Genomic DNA, 26,491 nt, shown 5'->3' with positions numbered 1-26,491 from the left:
AGCACGATTCAGTCACTGGCTGTGTGACCTTGTGCTCACAGGCTCATCAACCCAGCAGGAAACACTCGAAACAGGTCAGACCCATGACAGACGCTGTTACCACACTGAGAGAAGGGAAAACACCCCGAAATCTACCTGCAAACTCAAACAACTTTCTTGCAGTCCACTTGCACCACAAAAAAGCATGTATGAATTAGTGTTGTCACGGTACCAAAATTTCAGTATTCGGTACCGATACCAGTGAAAATCCACGGTTCTCGGTACCAATTTCGGTACCAAAGCAAAACACAAAAATATGCTAATTAAAAAAAATAACTTTTTAGCACTAAAAATAAAACCAATGCCATTCTTTATACTTATTTACAATTGTGTTTAAAGTTTTTCTACAAGTTATATAATTATGAAAAACAGTAAACAAGTTTCACCCAAATTTAATTTGTCTTTTAATTTATTAAATTTAAACATTTTATTTTTGGTAAATAAAGGGGATTTGCTATTAAAATTAAAACATGGAAGAAATATTATGATTTATTTTTTTTAAAAATTAAGTTTTACATTTTTTCAACAGTAGTAGCAGTATCACATACATTTTACTAAATAATAGTAATATTTCTAGCACAATGCCTTTATGTAAAAATGAAGTTTTAGGCCTAATGAATACATATGTCATTTTAACTGAACTTAAGACTGGTGGTGATGCTTAAGATATTTTTGGTCATTGAGGGTTTCTGTAAAAAAAAATTGTAATAGATCATATTAATTATTATTAAAAGATAATACTACTACTAATTCTATTATCATACTAATGTATATACAATGCACTATGGATTGATGAGCTGCTGGGTTCATGAATATTAATCACGTTGTCTGTGTTCGGTCAAACTGATTTGCTGAAATCAAAACAGGGACAGTACTAGATTAGCGCCAGCCAATGAAATTGCCATTTGCGCATTAGCTCCGCCCACTACCGGAGAAACCGGTATGTCTTCTGCTTGTTCGAAAATGAATATGAATAATTCTAAATGAACTCCATTATTTTGACAGGAGAAGACAACAAAGAATAGTTTACATATAGTGTGTCGATTCAGCGTGGTAAGACTCTCGCTCTCTCTCTCTCTTTGCATGTGTGAGAAACAGCGCTATCAGTAAAGCGACGGTGAGTCGTGCGCCTTCACAAAGAGTTTACAGAGCATCAAATACAGGCGCGCTGTGCGTCCATTGAGATGAACTGAAAAGTTCAGATCGCTTGATGGAGAGAGAACTCTGAAGCTCAGATGCTGAAATTAATGCAAGCGTCATGCGCTTCAGTCTATGTAGTAAACAAACCCGCAGGTCTCTGCCATTCATTAATTCACACAGAGACGCGCAGAACACGGATTCATATTTCAAACAACTTTTGCGGCTTAACATTTACAGATACTGGTCCATATGGAGATTTGATTAATTTATGCTAACTTTGACAAATTCCATGACTGTCCATATTAAAATGAAAGTTTCATTTTCATGACTAGATTTTGAGATTCCGTCCTCGTTTTCTGCTTCGCGGAAATCATAGCGCTGAACCGGGTTTGAACGGGACCTCGGTACTACCGGTAGCCTACTTAAAGAAACCTGGTACAGTCACATTTAAATTTTTTAGTACCGACTTGGTACCGAAGTACCGGCTCTTTTGACAACACTAGTATGAATATTACTAACCAATAGGGCAACCAATGATGCATTATGTAGAAACTGATGATAAAGTAGAATTACAATAATCAGCTAATATATTTTAAAATAGATACAATACCATTCACAAATTTGGGGCTGGCAAGATTTTGAAAGAAATATCTTGTGCTGCATTTCCCATTTAGAAAAAAAAGTATAAATATAGTAAAATATAGTGAAATATTATTATTACCATTTTAAAAAAAATTCTTAATAATATTTTATTAAATGATGTTCCCATGATTACATTACTCCAGATAATTTTTCAGAAATAATTCCAATATGCTAATTTTTGGCTCAAGAAACATTTATTATTATCAATATCAAAAACAGCTAAGCTATTTTTCATATTTTTGTGGAAACTCTGCATTTCATTTTTTTCAGGATACTTTAATTGAAATAATAGAAAGCATTTATTTGAAATAGAAAAATTTTGTATTAATTATAAATGTCCATTATACATTTCTCTAGAGTCTTTAATTTAAATGAAATAAATTGCTGAGTAAAATTATTCATTTCTTACTGATCCACGACTTTTTGAACCAAACTGAATGAAAATAGCAAATTCAAACTTTACTGAAAAGTAAACATTTTGTCGGCGCACACAGCCTCTTGGACCGCAGACGTCGATGTCGAAGCGGTTGTGCATCAGCACAAGAAAAAACAAACAAACAAAAAAAAAACGACAATCTGTAATTATAACTTACATAAACCATAGCGTGTTGATTATTTGAATTACAGAATAGCTTTAGAGCATCAAGATGAACCACTTCTGTTAAGTCACTTTGCACACACACGCCAATGTACACAAACACTAAAAATCAGCATGTTGACCAGCTCCCACCCCTCCACACCACATCCCACAGAGTGAACTGGAACATTTAAGTACTCTTAAAGCAACCCTCGCCTCATTACACTGGTTTCTCTAGCTAAATTAAAACTAATTAGTAATGATGGGATGGGATGAAAGAAATTCAAGCAATTTCCTCAAACATTGCCACAAGATCCTGGCCAGTGCATCTCTTGGATCTGCTAGACAAGCATAGCAGAGAGATTAGGAGAGAGGATGCAGAGGCATCCAGCAGTCAGAGAGGACCGAGAGGCAGCTCTGTGTCAGGAACACAACATCAGCTACTGATTCAGCAGCTGATTCATTCAATCTCATAGCGATGACTGTAAATTTCACAAGTGAAGCAAAGTGCACAAACACCAGAGCCAGATATCACTGCCTCTAGTATCACCAAACTAAATTAAATTGGTTTGCACTGGGGAAACGGGAGCAAAATGACAGCAGTATTTTGCAATAATGATAATAATAATAATAATAATAATAATAATAATAACTGCACATATATAAATTGTCGTCTAATTAAGTACAAATGTTAAAAGTGCATAATAATGATTAAAAAGTGACAGGGTATAATAATAAATAAATAATATTAAATAAATATACATTAATCATTAAGTATTAATAATAATAATAACAACGAGTTATTGCTATGATTATTATTAATAATATCCTGTCACTTGAATAATTATGCACTTTAATATTTGTACTTTATTATAAGACAATTTATATACAGAATTGAGAAATTAGTATTTAATTATTTATTATATACAAATATATTATTGTTAATAATACTAATAATCATTTTTTTGCAATTTTGCACTGCTTAAATATTTATACTTAATTATTTATACATTATATACACACGCCGTTGTTGTTAATAATACTAATATTAAAAATAAAGTTAATTATTATAAATGTCCACTTTTTAATAATTATTATGCACTTCAACATTGGTGCTTAATTATAAGACAATTTATATTTAGTATAATTAATTTTAGTATGTATTCATTATATACACATACACGTTGTTGTTGTTAATAATAATTTTACTCCCATCATTTACTGTCAATCTCTTATAATTTGCTATGTTACTCTTTAGATAAACCTACAATAACTATAAATCAAATTCTTTCAAATATAAACCATTTGTAATCTATGTATGAAACTCTGAACATGTATCCAAAAAGCAATGCAAGTCACCTTAGCTTTTATAATCTCGGACTAGTACAAGGAAACTAAACAAAACTTACGACCGATCAGTTAATGGGGAAGAGCTAATGGAGTACAATCAATGAACACGTCTCATGAATGAGTTGTGTTCTCAGAAAGAGGGAACAAGCCTCTGGGCGAATCCATGCTGTAAATGTGCTGCTGACCTCTGGCTGTTGTAGGCATCACACAATGGTAGCTTCTGACCGTTTGACACCAGCCCTGACGGACAGACCCTGTTTGGGAAACCATGCCTGTTGATTTGTATGAAGATGGAAGAGGTGTGGGTCTCTCCAGCGAGAAGCACAAAACCTTTATTTAGCAGGCTGTGGCACAGGCAAAGTGTTACAACCGCTGATGAATGTTAAACGCAGGCGATGCAAGCGCTGTCCTCAGGTGCACTTACCACAGAGTGGGATGGAGTGGGCAGCATTGATCAGAAACTGTTCTTTCAGAAACAGTGAGCGCTATATAAAGTACTGAATTACACGAACATGTGGGTTATGAAACACGCTCTTCAATGAAAAAGAAAGGAAAGAAGAGCTTGTTCAACAATGCATCTCATCTTTCACTAACAATAAACTAAATAGCAGCATCCATATTACCATATTACAACTATTATATTATATTATAATGTATATTTCAAAAGTTTAGGGTGGTAATATTCAAAAATATATATTATTTTAAAACTTCAAAAGTTTTATTTTGTATTCAGCAAAGGATGCATTAAATATTGTTACAAATATAATGTTCTAATGAGATTTATAATTTTACTAAATATTTCAAAATTATAATAAATGCTTCTTTCTATTAAAAAAATCCTGCAAAGAATTACTGCCAATTTCACAATAAATAAATAAATAAATAAATATAAAAAATAAAATAAAAACATGACAGCACAACTGTTTTCAGCCTTGGTCCTAATTATAAATTCAATAAATTATCAACTCAATCAGCGTATTAGAATGATTTCTGAAGGATCATGTGACACTAAATACTGAAGTAATGATGCTGAAAATTCAGCTTTGCCATCACAGGAATAAATTACATCTTAAAATATATAAAAATAGGTAAATTATTTTAAATTGTAATAATATTTAACAATAGAAATGTATTTTTTTTATTCTATTTTTAATCAAATAAATGTAGCATAAAATATCCTTTAAAAACCCCAAAAAAATCTCATTGACGCCAAACTTTTAAACAATAGTGTATATTAAAATACACTAGGTTAAAAAATATCATATTACATTTATAATTATATTATATTAGACTACTATAACATTACCATTAACTAAAAGTGTCAAACAATGAAATATTATATAAAAGGTGTTTTCTTACTGGGTCTATTCAAAAGAGCTCACCCACAAATGTCTGAGGATGCATCGTTAATGTCTACAGCACAAACAGTGTGGGATAATTACACAACAAAGTTTGTTCCTCAGGGTTCAGAATAGTGTTCAAATAGCAACAGAATGAGTAACAATTATAGTGCCGCTTGCTGTAGAAAATCTAACTAATATATTAAAAATTTAGCAAGAAGATTTAACAGTCATTAGGGGAATCACAGGAGAGGCATATTTCTTCATATTTCTTTCATCTGCAATGCATCTGGACAGTTCCCAGAACAGGCATCCAAAACACAATAACTGAGATTTTTTAACAATTGTGGAAGTAAAACAAAACACTTCTTTCCAAGTCAGTTTTATGTTAACTTACAAAAGAAAAAAAAAAGGGAAGTGGAAGAACTTGTTTCCCCTGGCATATAAATAATTGGGAGGATGGATCCACCATAAAAAGTCAAGGCTTTATTTGTGTCTGTCGAGGTGGGTCATGACAACCCTCTCTATTCTCATCTGCTTGAAATCATAAATTCCCTTTTCCAAATTCCCACTTATACAATTGTCAGAAACATGCCTGAAAATGATGCATCAGGCCAGCTGTAGATAAACACAGCAGAACGCTCTCTTGGAATGAATGAAACATTACAAAGAGTTTGGTCACGTAATTCTTTGATCATCTTGAGTTCGTATGAGCACAAGGAGAGTGACGGTTGAAGACAAACCCTTGCCTCCATAGACTGGAGACAAGATAATATCAGGACAGGTTTCAACATGAACTTCATTCATTCATTCCGGAACTACAAATATACAACAAACCGTATAGTGTGGAACTGGTTCTAGAAAAATGTTTGAACCAACACAATGCTAGAGCGATACACCCTTCCTCACTTTTACAAGAAAACCACATACCACAAACCAGACTAATCCAGTCTTCTACAAACAGAAACTCCAATGAAACCATTTCTGTGCTACTTCTGTTTCACCGATGAGTTCCTGTGTCTTTTCCTGATGTTTCCAGTAAATGTGCATTGAAGACTGGTAAAGAAAAGAAGAAATTGTTGAATAAAGTCCTCATTTTTGTATTTTTCTGCGCAGTATTCCTGTAGCTTCATAACAATATGGTTGAACTACGTATTCCACATGGACTATTTTAGCAATGTTATTCCTTACTTCATTTCAAGGTTTGTCATCATTACTCCCATTTTATCAAAGCACTCCTCCTTTTCCACTAGTCTGAGGTTTTATTGAGCTCAGATATGTCTGTCAGAGCAGGGATACAGTGATACACACCAGAGAAGCATCTCTAAACGACTCTAGATTGCTCTGCTCAGGAGATGCAGAAGATGATGAGAATTCTGCTTCAACACTCAGCGTAACGTGGAGCCAGACGATGATTTCAGGATACGGATAACAGCAGGAGTCACAGACAACATGAAAATAAACAGCTCCATTTCACACGGGATCATAGCATGAATAATCAGTCATGCGACGTCAAGATGAATGATATCCGTCAGTTTGTTAATGGTGATGTTGGGGTTCCCAGGCTCTCGGCTGGAGGGGTCTGCAAGCATGCAGACTTGACATCTGTAGGCTGAACAAACCGTGAGTGAGTATGAATGAGGCCACTTACTTTCCTATTGTAGTTCTACAATCTTCTGACAGCTAAAAACCTGAAGATCCAGTTTAGTTTGAAGTCTTTATAGGGCCAATAGAGTTCTGTCCAGAGCTTTGTCTACAGAATCAAGCCAAATTACATTCAGCTGTCAGGGTTTTGTTTTCTATTCACGCAACACTGGTCAGTTCCAGTTTAGGTAATGGAAACATGTCCCTGCATCTATTGAATCAATTAAAGCATCATAAATAACATCTGAGGAATCATCCAGGGAGAGTTTATGACAGCAAATCTGAAAGAGCTTTGATGATAAGTGAATATGTAATTACTGCAAAATGTCTTGCTAGAAATGACAGAAGTTTAGAGAAGTTGGTCAAAAACCTACATTTACACACAAATTGACCACCGACTGCAACTTTCAGATGCCGTTTTTATTTTTAGCTCAACTGTCACAGAAGTGAATGCACAGGATTGTGGGATTTCAAGAAAAAGGGTACATTTATGCTGGCTTCAAAAATCAACTAGATGAAGGCATCGCAGTAGACAGGAAGTGAAGCTAACACTGGATTCGAGCATGCCCTTGATGCTTTCCTACTCTGGAATGCGTTCTCCAAAGGTAGCATTTTTTAGCTTTTGGATGCAGCCAGTATGTCAGGGTTTTGCTTTGACATTGCTAAGGTGTTCAGAGTGATTTTCACCCAAAAATTAAAATTCTGTCATCACTCACCCTCACGTTGTTCCAAACACCGTAAATCCTTCATTTATCTTTGGAGCACAAATTAAGATATTTTTGGTGAAATCCAAGAGCTTTTGGACCCTGCATAAACAGCAAAGCAACTACCATGTTTAAGGCCCAGAAAGTCAGTAAAGACATTGTTACAATTGTTACATGTGACAAGAATAAATTTGTGCGCAAAGAAAACAAAAATAATGACTTTATTCAACCATTCTTCTCCTCCTTGTCCCATTCTCCACCATTATCAAGAGAACAATGAAGCATGCAACAGGGCATACATGTTCTACGTCAGCAGCAGCACACGCATGAATCGTCATTATTTTGTTTTCTTGGCACAAAAAAAGTATTTTCAAAACTTCAGAAAATTTAAGTTGATTTTAATGACATCCTACACCTTTCTGGGTCTTGAACGTGCCAGTTGTGTTGCTGTTTATGCAGGGTGAATCTCTCAGATTTCATCAAAAGCATCTTAGTTTGTGTTCTGAAGATGAACAGAGGTCTCACATCTTGAAGGTCTTGAGGGGTTGTAATTAATGACAGAATTTTCATTTTTGGGTGAACTAACCCTTTAAGTACTAAAATTAATAAAACTAAACCTGAAAAATAATAAAAGCCAATAAAAATAAAAAGAAATCACAAAAACACAAAACAAAGTTGCTAAGGTTTTTACAGTAGCCTGTTACTGTGCTGTTTCTAAGGGGTTGTGGATGGTTGCTACGTGGTTATCTGCTGGCCCGGTTTTAAATTCAATTGTCTACTCTCTTCTTGTTCCTATATGCCGTTTCTCTCTTTGAACGGTCCAATCTCTTAAAAAATAAACATCACACCTTTCCTCCACAAGTTACAAATTTTAGCTATTATTCATGCATGTGGCACAAACATTGCAAGACAAGTTCACAGCTACAAGTCTACCAGAAAGAGTCATATGTTTGTTCAAAACCCTCAACCTTCAGTAAACCTATAACAGTGATTCTTGCCTTAGCAAGCACCACTAATAACACACACGCACATCTAGCAGGGATAAGTCTGCAAACCCAACAAGGCCACTATGACAAAGCAAATTACATACTATAAACTCACTGTAAGGGGTTACGATTCAACCCATTTTAAGCCAGCAATTTTAGATCTTGAGCACTGAAAATATAGAGCAACATGTCACTGCAATCCCTGATGGGTTCATTTATCCTGAATCGAGACCTGCACGAGTCTGGAACATTCCGTGATTGATTTGATGCTATTTTTACGCGTCCCACTTCAAGCAACTGGTTCAAATACACAGCCCATTTAAGTACAGAAAAAGTTTTCGAGAAACGAGCCTCGCTCTGTAAAACTACAAGGCTTAACCCGACAATTTGACGGAAATTTTCCTCTACTATCCCGCCATTAGTGGAAAATATTCTTGAGAGCAATGAAAATAAACCCTCAGAGTTGCACAAACAAAGTGTTTTAGGGTCAAAAGCTATGCTTTAACCTGCACTGAGCCTTGACTGACTGGATTTTCTGGAGTTCTCAGTCCTGAAGAACTATCATTCAGCGACAGTAAAGCTTATGCTTCCATACCAAGCATTATATTATCTTATATTATATATATATATATATATATATATATACATACACATATATATACATAATTATCCCAAGCACTGTAATTTGGGCAATAGTAGCGTGCAATGGAAACACTGCACGCTGTGGGAGTGCTGGCACAGATCATTGTCTGTTGGGCCTTCTAACCTTCAAAGCATCTTCCCTGCAGAGTGCAGCCATACTGTAGAGTCGCCAGACTGTTCCTGAACCTGAGGTGCCAATGAACGGCTGTAGTCTTAAATGATCCGGTTGGTGCCAGTCAGAGGGGAGGGGAACAAAGAGACACTGTGCTTAACACACGAACGCACACACACACACACACACACACACACACACACATAAACCAGCTGTCCCTTGCTCCTCCCAAACCCCCAGCTGTATCTGGTCTTTCACCAACCATCCCCCCATCATCATGGGCCGAGACCAAACATAGGCCTTTCCACTGTCCATTTCCAGGATCTTCTCCTCAATCAAACCGCCTTCACTGGAAACGCCCATCGCAATGCCAGCCTTCTTTATGTGTGTGTGCCCACACACGCTTTCATCTTTGGGCCTCAGCCCTGCTACCATTCATTGGGGTTTGCTTTGGGCTGTTATTCTTCATGTTGGTACCGTTTCCATCTCTCAAGGACATCCTTCAGTTGGTGTGGATTAGGCTTGTTGCGATAGTCGGTGTTACCGGTGATACACGGTGTTTAACCCACCTACCGGTCATAGCACTTGACCACCGGCACCGTCCCCATCGTGTTGAAGTTTTAGCCTATAGCGATAAAGCACTTAATTCAGTTAGTGACTACGTGCCTTCGTAATTTTGCGTAAGCGGAACGAGCGCCGCAGTAAAGCTGCAGGTGTCCGATTTCATTTATCATTTGAGGAGAGTGAGGCGAGCTAACTGGCAAACGATGGCAGAAGATCTGGTTTCAAAGCGAACTGTTGCAATTTAAAATGAAGGTTTTTCGTTTATTGTTTCTCATTTAGCCTATTTATAATTTTTTTTGTACGGTGTATGCAGTTAATAGGCCTACCTCTTTTTTTTAACAGCTTAACGTGAGTTTAATTTTTATATTAGTTTTTTTTTGCACTTAAGTGTCCAGTGATTATTCGGGTAGGCTACTTTATTTAACGAAGTTTTTGATGTTCGGTGTTTTTTTTTTTTTTTTTTTTGCTGAAAAAGGCAGGCACTTTATTTAACGAATATTTATAATTATTTAACGAGTCTTGTTTGATACTTGCACATTGTGTGCAGTGGTTCGTTTTGTTAATAAATGCACTCTAAAGGTGTTTCATAAGTGCTTTCGTTTAGTTTTTGCATGGTGTGTTAAGTTATTATTCATTTTGCAATAAAGATGTGTGTAATACAAGCGAGTGTCTTATTGTTTTGTGTATTTTTATTAAGAATAAAATAAATTAACCCATGATTAATTCAAACAAATGCTACTGAATTGCCGCTAATTAAAGTGAAAGTAAATTGAGACGTGTGCACGTCTGCACGACCGCATTTTCGGCCTCCCGAAATCCCCGACACGCAACCCCGTTGACACGGGGATTACCGGTTTTTTTACACGTCGATTAACTGGTGGAAAAAATCCGTCACCGCAACATCCCTAGTGTGGATCTATTATAGGCATGGGCATGGCTACCTTTTTCTTGTTGCTTGATTTTGGGACAATGACAAATAAGTACATGAAAGGTTTTTTAATATATGTATTAATTTTTAATAAATTACTTAACTAATAAAAATTACAAAAAGCACAGAACTAAAATTAAACAATTAAAAATTCAACCAAAAAAAATTAAAAGCAAAAGCTAATAAAAAACAAATACTATAATATTATATAAATAATAACAAATTAACATTGATTGTCAACCTGATATTTTTTTACTTAAAACCAGAGAAAAACTAAATTATAAAAATGAATTTTAATGTAGAAAATAAAAACACGCTCATCATAGAAGGTGTATTCAAATCATAATAAGTGTGAATGACATTTTAATATATTTTAGAACAAATTTATCATCCATACAAAAAGGGGCATCATGTTACTGACACTGATTCAGCTGGTGAAGTGAAGTGTTTTTTTTTTGTTTTTTTTGGTGAACCAGAACAATTAGAAAATGCATCATAAAATTACTTCATGTCTGCCACTGTTCTCAAAATGTTGAAGATTCTCTTATTACACGATTGTTCATATTAAATCTATTACATCAGTGATAAAAGGCATTCTCAGAGTCCTGTTCTGGCCATGGAGAGAGTAGGAACACCTCTTGAATGTCATTACTATTTGATCAAACATCAAACAGGAAAGAACATAACACTCATCTCTGGAAAAACATTTGATGCATCCGTTATAACAGGAAATAGATGAGCGTGCACAATAGGCAGCACAGGAAGCAGCTAACCTGACTCTACTCAGATTTCCTCTCCGCTGAGGACGGATGTGCAGTTTCTTTTTTTTTTTTTCAGAAACAGTGGCTCTAATGTGACTCCAGTTCAGACATGTAAACAAAGAACTGCAACAATAAAAAAGCCTCAGGTGAATGTAAAAAAAAAAAAAAAAACTTGGCCTGTATTGAAAGATTTAATAATACATCAATAATTCAAGATCTATTTTTTATTTTATTTGTAAAAAAAATTATATTTTATTTTGACACCAGACAGAGTTAGATTTCTGCAACAGTGCTCACACACACACACACGCACACACACACAAACAAACATGCCTTGCAGAAACAGGGCGGTCAGGGGTCAGACACTGTGACAATGTCTACAGCAGGTGGTCAGCAGACAGATGCACCGTCTGCCAGAGTTCACAGCAGCCTGACAGAGATGAAAAACAAATGGACAGACACAGAAGAGTGAGCGGAAAAAAGAAACAGCAAAACGGTAGTGAAGAAAACCACCTGCAGAACATTCCTAGCAGAACAGTAGCACAGGTCAACTATGTTTTCAGAGAAGACATTCCAGCACCTCATTCCAAAAAAAACAAGCTCCTCCCAGCAGCCATTTGTGTATGCAGCTTTAGGCCCTGCAGATGGGTACATATGACCAACTTCTGCAAATGTGCATATCTTCTTCACAAGCTTCAGATTTTGATCAGTAGGACTGTAATTTCAAGAGACACAACTTGAGAAGCTCTAGTGCATTTAGAGAAGTTATGTTATTGTTGAGCTCAAGCTCTAGACATCTTACGAAGCACTATGGGAGTGGTTTAGTACAGATACCAGCTCTATCCTCACATACGGGCGGCACTAGACACCCGCCAGCAGATTCACAGATGCATGCAGGTTAACCAAACAATCCTGGAGCATTTCAAGAGAAGGAAAAACACACTATGTGAATCAACATTTAGATTACTTCAGGTAGATTTGTGGCTATGGAGTGTCAAGGAATATGAATAAATTCCAATTTTGAATAAACTAATTAAAAGTAGGTCAGTATGTTTAAATCAAAACACGTTTTGTGCTAGTGTCTGTGAATATTAAGCTGCATAGATACTATTTAAATGAATCCTTCATGTTCTATGTTTCTCTGTAAATGAATGGCGCAAGATTTAGATTTACCTTTTTTTTTTATATATATTTTTTTTTAGAAAAAACATCGCCGTATCATATGCAGGTGTTCACAGCAAACCGTCAAAATAAAAGTTTGGTTCAACTTGAAGAAACTGTGACAGAAATATTGCTTAATGTAAAGATAGTAAATAATAATAAAATAATTATTTTTATTACTACTAATAAAATTAATATTCAAACATTACTTTAAATTAATACTTATCAGACATATACTTTATTGTAAATGTACAGAACATTGTTTCGGATTTCTTTCTTTTTTTTTTTATATATAAAAATCAATTAATTAGAGATGCGTTTAAATATTAAAATATCATTAAAACCATTCAAATGGAATCCAGAAAATTAATGGAATACACAGAATTTGGTAAAAATAATGGAATTTGGGAGAATTATTATAATTTTTTTTACATATTTCTTATGGCCTTACATGTTTTTCTTTTATATATATATTTATATATATATATATATATATATATATATATATATATATATATATATATATATATATATATATATATATAAATAGTTGTTTATGTGTGAAGAATTTCACAAATTTAATTATTGAAAAAATGCTTTTTGATTAATAAAATTATAATTTATTTGTAATTATAACAAAAACATTTTTTTAATTCCCAAACTGAATTTGGAAAAAATAAATGGATTTCATAGGGCCCTATTATTATTATTATTATTCAACATTTAAACTAATATATATATTATTATTAATAAACTAATATATAAATATTAAATAAAAATACATAATAAATAATATTCAGCATTTTTTATAAAAAAAAATAGCAGTTTAAAATATTACCACAGAAATCATTCCCCAAAGCTAATGAAAATTCTGTTATCAAAAAAAGTTTCTCCATCTTTAAACCCTCTGCAAATGTAACTGTATTTATACTGTAGTGTGAACTCATCACTATCTGCGGTGATACTTCTTCATATGTTTACACTGAGAAACCCGCTGTTTACTGCTGCACATTCACCATCACTCTGTAAAAAGGGTCTCATTATCTCTGATATGCACTCCAACAGTGAATACAATTCCTTGCAAGCACATTACAGTCTCCTAGATCTTTATCCACAAAAGTTTTTAAGTCAAAACCAGACAGCGATGACAAATTCAGTCCCAATGTTTGCGTCTACCCTCCTCAAATTGCAACCAAATACAGCCTGATGCCATCACAAAAGGCACAGCCATTGTCTTTTGTGACAGTATCAGGCTGCATTTGGCTCTGGTGAAACAAATCTTTTTGATGAATCATCCGTCTTTAAATGAAACCTTGTGAAGGATAAAAGAGCAACGTACAGTATATCTGCTAGATTCATATAGCGCATGTCTGACACACCCAGCACAAACATCTCCACTGAGGCTTAATGTAATTAGTCCTAATGATGCTCATCAACAGGAAGAAAGCCAAAATGGGGGTGCAGTGTTTTCCTTTTTGTGCAAACAAACATTCTTGGAAAGGCATGCGATGCTGTTAGACCTCACTGACCCTGAGAGAGAACGAGACAGACACAAAGACAAAGAAACCTAGAGCTTTGATGACAGCAGTGCTCCTAGCATCCTGTCCAAACTTTCACTTCCTCTTTCTCTCATCCTTATATCTTACATTTACATGCATGTATTTTTGGATACATCCAAGGCAGAGTATACAAATGGTCAATTAAACACAGAAATGTACTCTATGTTTTTATGTTGGTTTATTTTGGTTTTGATAGCTTTTACAACATTTGTTTGCATTTAATTACTCCTAATCTTAAAGGGGTCATATGACATTTCTAAAAATAAAAATGTTATATACATCTATACTTGTAATTATAGCCTATTTCTTATTTTTACTGGCTTTTCATTTGTCTCTTTAATAATGTGTGAACTTACTTAGGCTAAGAGTTTTTGCTGTGGTATCGTACTTAAATAACAGTTTTTTTTTTTGCTGATCCGAAAACCAATCTGCTCCGTGGCTCAAAAACCGTACTGTGATCCCAACTCTGAGATTTGTGATCCATTGAATCACTAAAGAAAAGCATCTGCCCATGCCAATTATAAAGCTTGGAAGAGCAAGGAAAATTGCTAATAGAACTCCGATTGGATTCATCTGAAAGAAGAAAGACATATACACCTAGGATGCCTTGAGAGTGAGTAAAACATGGACTAATTTTCTTTCTTTTTTCTGGGTGAACACCCTTATACAAGAGGTTTAAGTCATTGTATTTCTGAATGGCAAAAAAAAAAAAATCATGTCATTAACCAAATTCCCTCAACAACAGTTACTTGCACTTGTCCTGTGTCTCTCTTCTTCTATTCTCTCTGACTCACACTGAGCTCACGGTCTGACCTGAAGCAAAACACCACAGATGATGCTGCGGGTCTCTATGTGTTTACAGAGAGCCAGTGAATCAGCACTCCAGAAAACACAGACAATCCACTGGCTCACAACAAGAACGACGAATCTTAACCCAAGATGAAGTCCTAGAAAAGTGGATCAAGATGTGGGCCATTAGTACCCCACTTTAAAACTGCAGGATCCTCGTGGAGAGGATCACAGCTGGATTTGTGTTGATCCCTACACATGCTCCAACACTGTTAATACGGCCATTCCAGACCTCTTGCTCGTTTAATGGCCTAAGTCTTGGCTAAGTGATGAGATGGCATGATAACAGCACTGCGAGCACACAGCTGGAGTGCACAGTTGGGACGATCGTAAGCGTGCAGCTGCGGTGACCTGAGGCTCACAGAGACTATCTGTGACCGCTCAGAGACGACAGACTGTGCCAAATCAGTACCAGCAGGACCAGTTCAACCAAATGTTGATACATACAAGCAACGCCGCAGGATCACTGGCTTCCCAAGAGCACAGGTGTGAAGAAAATCCTGTTACTTGCACAGGCCAGAAATGAAGCCCAACCCAGTCACAGAGGATGTTTAGACAAAAGTAAAACCAAACACAAGACACTGGCCCCGTTTGAAAAATAACTAAAGTTTTCTACAAACATGGTTTTAGAAGAATAGGTTTTTTAAAGTATGGAAGTGAACGGTTCAACCCAATAAAACTACGACAGCATCATAGATTTTCTTTACGCTTCCAATGACACTTATTAAGCGATATTAACACCTTCATTTAAACCTGTCTGCATCTGTAATTAATGTATTGCCAGAAGCAGTAATTACATGCGCTGCAACATTATCCACTAAACCAGGAAATTGATCTTGCCAGGCTTTGCTGGAGGGACGGTGTTGATGCCCATCAGATGATATCTGGAGCCATGAGAAACAATAGCAATCTGGTTTTATGCAGTGGAAGAGATATTGTCATGCTGGAAAGCATAAGATTTATATATTGTACATATTTAAGTGCAAGATCAACACTTTTTCAGAAAGGGAAGTGCTCAATTATGAGTGAATTCTAAATGTGTATAGACACATTTGGGGTCAGTTATTTAAGAGATCAATTAATGCATGGATATATTAGATTGATAAAAAAAGTAACATTTTGAAAGTTACAAATAAATAAATTGAAATATATTTAAACTTTTGAAATATCTTTTAAGAAATATCTGAGCAGCAAATCTGACGGATTTCTGTGACACTTCAGAGAAGAGTAATGATGCTGAAAATTCTATTTTTCCATCACAGAAATAAATTGCATTTGAAAATAGTGTAATACAAACCAATTATTTAAAATTGCAATAATATTTTACAATATTACTGTTTTTAATATATTTTTGATCAAATAAATGCTGGCTTGATGAGCTCCAGAGACTTCTTTCAAACATCTGAATATACCTGATGAATCTAGACTGCCAACATTTACACGAAGCTTACAGAAATCAATTAAAAGCTACAAAATTCCAATTAAAGCAGAAGTGTGTCATTTTGTTGTTTCAAAACAAGTTTCAAACTAATTCTTATTAGCATAAATAGCAGTCCATCTTAAAGTCAATACAATGTTTAAGCATCAACTTATATATATTCAGATATAATTATATTAATGCATATTGTTACCAAAAATTTGAATGCATGCCCTTTAGTTGGTGAATGCATAAGGACATTTTCAGTTTCTGCGTTTAAAAATCCCAATCTGTTCCTCAGTTTCACGTTTCGACATAGGATAAAATCCATAGAGTAGAGGACCAATCTGACCATAAACAATTCTACTGCCAGATAAAATTACAAAAATCCTTTTATAGATTCATCAATGTTTTTAATACGTTTTAAATTACAGATCATTTTCACGTAGCAACCTCTGATCCAACTGGCTTTATTCCTGTTTGTAAGTGCAATAGTTTCTCTACGTGACCACACTGGAGCTGCATTGGAAGAAGACAAAGCCAAAGATCCTCCTCACTCTTATTTTGGTGGCAAGAAAGATAAGAGAAGACAGCGATGAAAACATTAGACAAGGAACGCTTGAGATTCCCCCCTTGAGTTTAGATGTGAGATAAGGTGGCTGGGGTGGTGAGAAAGATATAAAGTGAGGAAGAAGGGGAGGAATGTGAAACACACAGAGAGAGAGAGAGAAACACTTGCAGTCAAGAACTCATCATAAATTGGCAAGGTTGCACTCAGAGGTGAAAGACTGAGAAACTGCAGAAAGTAATTTATATATACACATGCTGCACATGTGCAGAATCTCAATGAGCCGTTCACACAGCTACTCCTTAAACTTCTGACTTTCTTAGAAAACTCATCTGATCTCACTTACTGCCTCCACCGCAAACGTAGACAATGATAAACCCCCTGACATCAACTGAAGACAATGAAAAGCAGAAGCAGTTCTTACGTGACTTAAAACACCTCCCTTATGAGTTTAGCATGATGCAAAAACTTTAAAGAGGGGAAAAGCAACTGAAAGTAGTGCAGACATACATCAAACCACTGTGGTCTAGCAGTATAAGCTCTGATACATTGTGTCACGTTGCTCATTTCGGTTTTGTGGGTTCGAATCAGGCTTGCAACACTTACTATTTTCCTTCCATGCTCTACTCTCTGTCAATCTTGTCCTATTTCTCACTTTCTATAAAACAAAAAATAACAGTGGCACCCAACAGACAGCAAAATGTGCATTTGACATTAATGTTGAGATATGACTAAAATATTTCTGACCCAGAAAACATTCTACATGCTGCTGACATGCACTGAACATGCTTACATCTCAAGACCAACAGCGCATGCATGCGATCTTAAGGACCAATTGGGCAAGACACTGGGCTCAAACTTGCCTCCAGACACAAAAGTGACTCAACGACATGACAATAAAACAAACAGACTGCCACTGCAACAAAACACATTCTCATCTGGACTCCACAAGACCAGCATGCATCTGAACTACAAAGTCAAGGAAATATATGCATTAAAAAAAATGAAGACTTTGAGCTTTTGATAGTTTTTCTAATGAAAAGGAAGAAACCATTTCCTGCCCAGAGAGCATGGAAGTATGGCATTTCTTCCTCAATTTTGACACACTTTCAGAGCTATTTTGAATAAACCTCAATATACATATGCATGCAATATATTGGTGTATCAAGAATTCTGCCTCTGTCTCTCATAAGGCTGAAACAACTAATTGGTTGATGATAAAAATAGTTATCAACAAATGTCAGAAATAGTTTGGACATGTCAGTGACACCAATAAATACAATTTAACCAAAATATTATCAGTCAAAAAGAATAATAATAATAATAATAATAACGATAATCTACAAAAGGAAACCTATAGTACATGAGAAACACCCTCCTAAAATTAAGTACCTTCATTTGAATAAAATAAATACAGGGATTTTATATAAAGGTTTGACACAGCAAAAATTGGCTTACAGCAAGCAAAATGTGTTCTTCCACTAAAGTTGGGTTAAAAAATAAAATAAAATAAAAGCTGTAAATAAAACAAAGAGTGCTGGACTATATATTTTACATGAAAATATTATTTTAATCTTTCTAAAATGTCATACTTTATTCAACACGTTACTTGACATTTCATTGTAATTACTTGTGAAATTTACTTGCAATTTCTGAGTTAAAATTGTTTCAAAATAAAACCTACACCGTTTTTCCGGTCTAGGGCACAATGTATCAAAAATGCATAAAAACCTGCCAAATCATAAACCGTTACTGAATGCTAATGGTGTTTTATTCTGTTTGTTTATTGCAGTCATACAGTGTGTTTGTTTAGATGCGTTTTATTTATTAATTTGTATAACTGTCTATTTTTGTACGAGTCATTTTAATAACACATAGGCCACAGATTTTGCATCTTAAGAAAAATAATTGCAATTATTCTATTATTCGAATCGACTATCGATTACCAGCACTAAAATCTCAGTATTTAAAGGGACATTTCACCTAAAAATATAACATCTGTCATCGTTTCCTCACAGTTCACCCATAAATGAAAAATCTGTCATCATTTACTCACGTCCGTGGAACACAAAAGGCGATGTAGCCTAAGGCACTAGGCAAAAGACTGACTCAGTCACCATTCACTTGCATTGCATAATTTTTGCCTACAATGAAAGTAAATGGTGACTGAGAATATAATTCTGTCTAACGTCTTCTTTTGTGTTCAACTGAAGAAATAAGTCATTCGTGTTTGTAACGACATGAGTGCGAGTAATATACAGAATACCATTAGAGCAAACTATGACAGAACTAGGGTGAGCTGTTTAAAGAGACTTTCAAAGTATCCTACATAAAAGATGTTGCTTTCTATTTCACTGTCTTCCCTACAAAGACAATAGAGAAGTAATTGTCATTGTGCAGAACTCTCTAATTCACCATTCTCAATTTAACACTGTTGGAACAGGATCAATCGTAAACTGAAACCACTGATGTTTGTGACACTTTGTGGACCGCACGGTCTTCTTTCGAGTTTGAGTGAAGTGCCATCACTGAGCTCTGTCAAACTCTCCACCCGCTGCAATCTGTCTGTCCGCGCTCAATAGAGGGGCTATTCATGACTGTCTCACAGCTGCACACTAAAGCGTTTAAACTTCAGCCTGCGTGGATGAAACAGCGCGAACTGGCGTGGGATCGCACCGACACCAGATCAACATCAGGCGAATCGACAACGCGAAATAAATCGTACGAACCTGAAGCGGCGAGGCGACTTTTCCTCCTTCCAGGGATTGATGTTTGGGAGTTTGCTGCTGTCGCGCTCCGTCCCTTTCTCTAGCGCACTAGATAGATAGTGCTGATGTTGTTTTCACTTCCTCTTTCCTCCTCCTACCGGCTCATTTGGCTCCGCCGCTACAGGAATCCACCAATCACAGCACAGTAAATCCTGATCATTCATTAAACAGATAAAGGCGCGTCAGGGTTTTCTCCGTCTAGTTGTTATCTTAAATGTGATGTTTTTGCTTGTAAGAAGTAATTTGTCGGCTATTATTTACATATATAGTAAAGAAATCATACAGGGACTTCCAACGTAAAAATGTATCTGTAACACTTCATTAAATATTTCATAAAGAACATTAACTAACATTACTACACATGCAAACCTGGACCACAAAACCATATTTTTTGGTTTGTAATTTTTTTCTAAATTGAGATTTATAAATCAGCTTTTCGTTGATTAATGGTTTGTAAGGACAGAACCATATTTGGACGAGCAAATTTGAAAATATGTAATCTAAGAATGAAAATATATATATATATTTAAAAAATTGAGAAAAACATTAATAACTAAAAATACAGCTAACGCAATAAAACACAACAAAAACATGATAATATACCGTAATTAAAAAAAACATGACTTTTGAATGAAAAGAAACTGTTGTTTTTGCAAATAACCTATATATATATACATATATATATATAGGATCATGTTTTGTCATTTATTTTATAACACGTTTTATAAAAAATTTTGCAGGCAAAACTACTCTGCTGGATTTTTCTATCACAATTAAGCTTCAAATTACACTTGTCTGATTAAACTTCTTTAGCTATTCAAATTTTTAATAGTGATTTAACAAAGCATAGAGCTGAACAGTGGGGAACTCATTTGTGAGATTCATGACTTGTCAAATAAAAAGGGAACATGTCACATGCACACACGTTACTAACGATCGGAACACTGAGATACAATGAAGAGAGGAACTAAAAAGGAAACACGAGAAGCCAGCTTTTATCACCACTACGAACACATTCTGAAGACTATATTAAGTTGATATCTTATTTAATAATTCATTGTTTTCTTGTCTTTTGTAAAAGCATACATTTACATAGTCACTAAATGAAGCAGCATTATAAAGGGCTCCTTTGATGATGTGATGCACTATTTATCTTGATACAAAATGGTTCATGTACTCCAACGACAATCAGCGATGAGTGACGAGATCAAAGCAAAAGCATCTTCTCCGCTCTCGAGCTGCCTCTCTCGTGACGTGAATGATGTGCAAACCATTGTCAGCCATTCAAGAGGTGCTAATTGGCTGCACTTACGTACCACAGCCAGATGCAGAAGCCCCAAACACTAAATAAAGGAAATGAATTCACACCTGTAATCTGAGTTAGAACAACCTATACATGCCAAGATCCCTTTAAAAAAATAGCAGATTACCATAAAAAGAAGTTGCAACTGCTAAAAAGCCATAGTCATTGATTTATTCACATGACACGGACGTCACTGTTCACGACAGCAGATGGCATGTTTTATCAGCTGTCGTCAGTTATTTTCACAATGACACATTTGCTAAATGTAAATCAACATACATTCAGAAAGCGTTCTGTACAAACACGTTAACAGTCTGAGAAGAACCAGCTATAAGAAAATCTGATAGAGATGCACATATCCTAAGCATTCCAATGTGATGGGGGGGGGGTTAAACGAATCCATGCATTATTAAGCGGATCTGAAGACAGCCTGGGGAACTGATGGGTGGTCTCCTGTGTATATTTGATAGGGCTGACGCTCCACTGCAGACCTTGTGAGCTTCTATGATGAGCACTGAGACACAGACACCAATGGCCTTGTTTTAATCTGCATCTGAGTCATCGCTAGCCTTGGCCTTGTGCTTCTTCTTTTTCTTGTTTTTCTTTTTTTCTTTCTTCCTCTTCTCTTTCTTCTTCTTCTTCTTCTTCTTCTGGGTGTGATCAGAGGAGGCAGAGGAAGACGAGGTGGAGTCAGAGTCGGAGGTGGTGTCTTGAAGCAGCTGTCTCAACTGCTGGATCCTACAGTAAAGGTGAAAAGACATAATAAAATGATATTAATATTGTAATATGTTTACAAGAAAGACAATAAAACTATAGTTAATAGATCTCTTTATAGAAAACAACACTGAACATAAAAAAACACACATATCCTTTAATAGTCTAATTCCAGATAATTAAGGTGAGACAACTAAAAAAAATAAATTATGGTTTGTACCAAATCCTAAAAAGCAATACTAAAACAAATGTTTTGTTTAAAAAAAATAATAATAATTTATGTGTATTTCTATTATCATTCTACTCTATTTTATATATATATATATATATATATATATATTCCAAGACTTTGGAACAAGTTACCCCCTGATATCCGTACAACTGCAGATGAAACTCTTTTTAGGTCTACACTTAAAACCCACCTGTTTAGGATGGCTTTTAATACATAGTAGTGGTGACACAATTTCCCTCTTGCTGTTTTCTTTTTGTTATATGTATTTATTGTATGATATGATGTTTATTGTATTCTATGATGTGAAGCACTTTGGATACCTGACGGTTGTTGTAAAGCGCTATACAAATAAATGTTGATTGATTGATTGATATATATATATATATATATATATATAATTTATTTTCCCCTTTTTTCTATGGTTTAAACCAAATCCTACAAAGCAATGCAATATTTAAACAAATATTTGTGTGTGTGTGTTTATTTTGTCTTCAGCATTGCTTATATATTTTATATATTACTAATATTTATAGGGATACAAGCATTTATACGAAACATACTGTGTATTATTTTTATGGTTAACAACTAACATTTTTTATTAATAATAAACGAAATACTATAAAATGTAAATACAAATGACAACTTTTAATGTGCTAAAATGGACACATTTCCCTTAAAATAGTTCTATTCCAGATGAATAAATAGAGACAATTAAAAATGTGAATTATGATTTATACCAAATCCTAAAATGCGATCCTTAAATATTTTGTAAAAAAAAATAATAAGTGTGTGTCTCTCTCTCTCTCTCTCTCTCTCTCTCTCTCTCTCTCTCTCTCTCTCTCTCTCTCTCTCTCTCTCTCTCTCTCTCTCTCTCTCTCTCTCTCTCTATATATATATATATATATATATATATATATATATATATATATATATATATAGACACACACAAAGAAAGTAACAAATAAATTACATTACATAAACAGATGTCTAGAATGCTTAGCGCTAATTAAATCTATTTCGGTCATTATCTTTGCAATTCCTTTTGGTGGCGCTAGTAGCAAAGAAATTATAATACAAGCAATTATATTTGATCTTCTTATTTCAAATAAGAGCTTTATTATCTTTAACTAAATGGAATTACTATTGATTTGAAGAGGAAGCAGAACACTCGCACACATTCTGACAGACAGCTTTTGCCACACTGACCTGAAACTATTAACAATTCATCAGATCTCTGCTGTTCAGAAGGTTCACAACCTCTAACAGAGGCGTGTATCCTTGAGAACCGCACAACCATTTTAGATTTGCTTTCATTCACTACATCCTGTGAAGACTGCATCAACGTTAAAGCATCTGACTTCAAAGTTTTTTTAAGCTACTCCTTGTTTTCCAACATCCTGCTGAAAAAATTCAAACTGCCGAACCCCCGTCGGGGAATGTTTATTAACAGTTTTGGGGCATAAATGTGGAGCTCAGCCGATGTACGAACAAAATAACCTGTCAAAACGGCCCAAATTTGGTTTACATCCCACATAACAGTTTCTAATTACTCCTGTGTAGAAAGAGCTCTTGTCACCACACTGCAGAAGATAATCACAGTGGAGTAAAGAGTTAGTAATAGTCTGCAACAGGCTTCTTTTGTTGAACTGACACAATTCATCAACACTGGCCTCTGAGAGACCTCAACTCGACAAATATTTGATTAATAAGCAAATCTAGCAGAGGCTGAGCATTATTAAAGGCTCTTCATTTCTTCATATACAGACACAACCATTCAAAAGTTTGGGGTCAGTAGAAATTTGAAAAGAAATTAATGCTTTTATTCAATAAAGGCACATTAAATTGATCAACAGTAATAGGTAAGAAATGTATATTACAAACTATTTATATTTCAAGTTAATTCTGTTCTTTTTCTCCATCAAAGAATCCTGGAAAAAAAATGTACCAGGGTTTCCACAAAAATATTTATAAACAACTGTATTTAACATTGATAATAATAAGAAACCTTTCTTGAGCAGCAAACCAGATCAGAAGGATCATGGGACACTTAGGACTGGAGTAAGGATGATAAAATCTCACCATTGCATCACAGGAATAAATATAAATTGGAATAAAATTATGGAATAAAGCTTAACGTACCTAATCTCTTTTTCATTGCGTTTGTTTTCACGGATGATATCGTACATTGGATCCTCATGTGCCTAAGAGTGACAGAAATTGTGAAAACATTCACAAACAATTCAGGTTCAATACATTACAATTCAAACAAACTTGCAATGGGAGTAAAATATTTAATATATTTAAAGTTATAGTTAATATTTTATGTTTAGTTGTGGATATGGCAGTCCTCTTGGAATTATACTGCCACCTAACGGCTTAAGTTCAATATCACAAAAAGAAAAACAATGCAGTTCTGTGTGTATGAAAGAATAGTTTTTGGCTGATCATATGACCTCTACATGAGATGACCTGCTCTAAAGTAAATAAACCATCTTTTAAAGCCACTGAAATGACTGGACTCATGTTTTTTCATAAGTATTATTCATAAGTATTATTCATTTCTTTTTAAAAGAGGAAAATAATACTGATTGCAGCTTTGCAAAAAGGCAAAGAACTAAAAGGGAAAAAGAAAGGAAGTGACATGACATACAACCAAGTATGGTGACCCATACTCAGAATTCGTGCTCTGCATTTAACCCATCCAAAGTGCACACACACAGCAGTGAACACACACACACACACACTGTGAACACACACCCAGAGCAGTGAGCAGCCTTTTATGCTGCGGCACCCAGGGGGCAGTTGGGGGTTCAGTGCCTTGCTCAAGGGTACCTCAGTCATGGTATTGCAGGCCCAAGAACCCACAACCTTAGTGTTAGGTGTCAAACTCTCTAACCACTAGGCCATGACTTCCCCATAAAAAGCAAAACCACATCATGTGAATAAGCACAGGAAATTAATGTTTTCATTTTAATGGTCAGATTGAAAAATGGTCATGAAAAACTAAATCACATGCATGAACCTCAGAAAAAAATTAAAACAATTCATTCAAGATTTTATTAGATATCAGAAAAGCTGATGCTTCTTGGCTTAATCATGACAACTCAAGATCTCTAAATGCTGCATATACATGCTTTATACAAATGGCTTCTTGACTGCAGCAGTGTAAAAGTAGGACATTTATGTTACTCACCACTCTGAACTGCTCCAGTTTCTGGTTGCCTTTGATAAAGAAAGGACATTCTCTGTCTCCTGTTCTGTGGCCGTAATTCTTACATCTCCAGCCTACACACACACACACGTTTGTGCACTTAAGATTTGCCAAGGACCTTCATCGACACCACAATACCACTTCTGGCATAACTCTTTTTAAAGAGAGAGGTTTTGCTTACACTGCATGACCTTCACCTCTTTGCCCAGAGGCATCCACAGTCCTTTGGTGGGAGCATGAGCCAAAAAACTCCTCGCGTCCTCATTTCCAGGGTCATCAGGGATACAGTCCTCTGGTCTGTCATCCTCGTCCTGCAAAAGCAATTCTGCATGTATTGCAAAATGCTCACTCAGAAGCTTATTTCTAATGCATTTACACAATCTCTGATCACATATTGTAAAAGAGGGCCAAAACAACTAGTTTATGATGAATCTGGAGCACTTAAAACTATGGCCAAACCTTTATGAGCCCAGGGGGAGGATTTTCATAGCTGAAAGGGAAAAATCATAGAAATAACGTTACATACAGGACAACCGAGCAACTTCTGTAAAACCATGAAAAGTCCAGATTATAAACATTCTTCAAAAGCGCTACCAACGCAGCAAATACTCACAAAGTCTCGACATGCTTGAGTTTCTGCACCTCGTGAATCAGTTTTCTTGTCTGGTTATGGCATTCGTCTTCGTCTTGTTTTGTTTCCTTATGTTTCTTTCGTTCATGTCTGTCCTCGCGGTGCTCTCGGCTTCGTTTGCGACCTGACATTGTACATTCATTAGAGATAATTTCTTTTAAATATTTAACCACATACAATGTCCAAAAAAGATTGTAAGATTTTAAGGTAATAATGATTGTAAAGGCACGTATGAGCGCTTGACCACTTCCGGGTGAAAGAGCGAGATCAGTGGATCGGCAGGAGATGTCAAAATAAAAGTCTGCATTTATTTTACTGTCTATGTGCAAGACGCGTTCAATGATATCGAAACGAGAGTTATATAGTGACGTGCGATACATACATCTAACAATACTTTTTGATGATAGTTTAGGATCTTTTTAACTTGTATGGGAAAATATATACTTTCTGGCCTCACTAAATAATCTAGAGGATGAAATGTGCCTTTACTGAATTAACGTACTTATATTTTTGACAAAAACTTTTAGTTGCCTGAAGCTAGGCTGTACATAGACTGTATTAGAGACTCTTTGAATAAGAAAGTGTTTATTTGATATCTTTATATCTTCGTATTTTTATATTATTCTCCCCTTTTTATTTTATACTTTTT

At 35.2% G+C, this 26,491-nt stretch overlaps 2 protein-coding genes across 3 annotated transcripts in view; both read right to left on the bottom strand.

The window, feature by feature from the left end:
• elmo1 (engulfment and cell motility 1 (ced-12 homolog, C. elegans)) overlaps positions 1–19,851 on the bottom strand; it is an 89,584-nt gene extending 69,733 nt beyond the window's left edge. For both annotated transcript variants that reach the window (XM_059556521.1, XM_059556523.1), the window contains exon 1: positions 19,713–19,851. The gene's annotated coding sequence lies outside the window, so the exon portion shown is untranslated. The remainder of the gene's footprint in view (positions 1–19,712) is intronic.
• Positions 19,852–20,780: 929 nt separating this feature from the next.
• Positions 20,781–26,123, bottom strand: LOC132145463 (retinitis pigmentosa 9 protein homolog). The gene is made up of 6 exons (XM_059556520.1): positions 25,825–26,123; positions 25,671–25,701; positions 25,393–25,522; positions 25,194–25,285; positions 24,140–24,201; positions 20,781–21,792 (listed from the first exon to the last, which is right to left on the bottom strand). Exons 1-6 carry the CDS (start codon positions 25,971–25,973, stop codon positions 21,597–21,599), a joined length of 660 nt encoding a protein of 219 aa, XP_059412503.1. The 5' UTR covers positions 25,974–26,123; the 3' UTR covers positions 20,781–21,596.
• Positions 26,124–26,491: the final 368 nt, after the last annotated feature.

The sequence above is a fragment of the Carassius carassius genome, chromosome 8 (assembly GCF_963082965.1).
Source record: "Carassius carassius chromosome 8, fCarCar2.1, whole genome shotgun sequence".
NCBI classification, from domain to species: Eukaryota; Metazoa; Chordata; class Actinopteri; order Cypriniformes; family Cyprinidae; genus Carassius; species Carassius carassius.
Note: the sequence above shows the minus strand (reverse complement) of the source record. Positions and strands in the feature narration are given on the sequence as shown.

What these genes read in the sequence shown, in the direction of transcription:
- LOC132145463 (XM_059556520.1), bottom strand. Translation starts at nt 25,973, where the DNA reads ATGTCAGGTCGCAAACGAAGCCGAGAGCACCGCGAGGACAGACATGAA. An exon ending in AACTGGAGCAGTTCAGAGTG is followed by an intron (nt 24,202 to 25,193) that starts GTGAGTAACATA and finishes TGTCACTCTTAG; the next exon opens with GCACATGAGGATCCAATGTA. An exon ending in CGCAATGAAAAAGAGATTAG is followed by an intron (nt 21,793 to 24,139) that starts GTACGTTAAGCT and finishes CCTTTACTGTAG; the next exon opens with GATCCAGCAGTTGAGACAGC.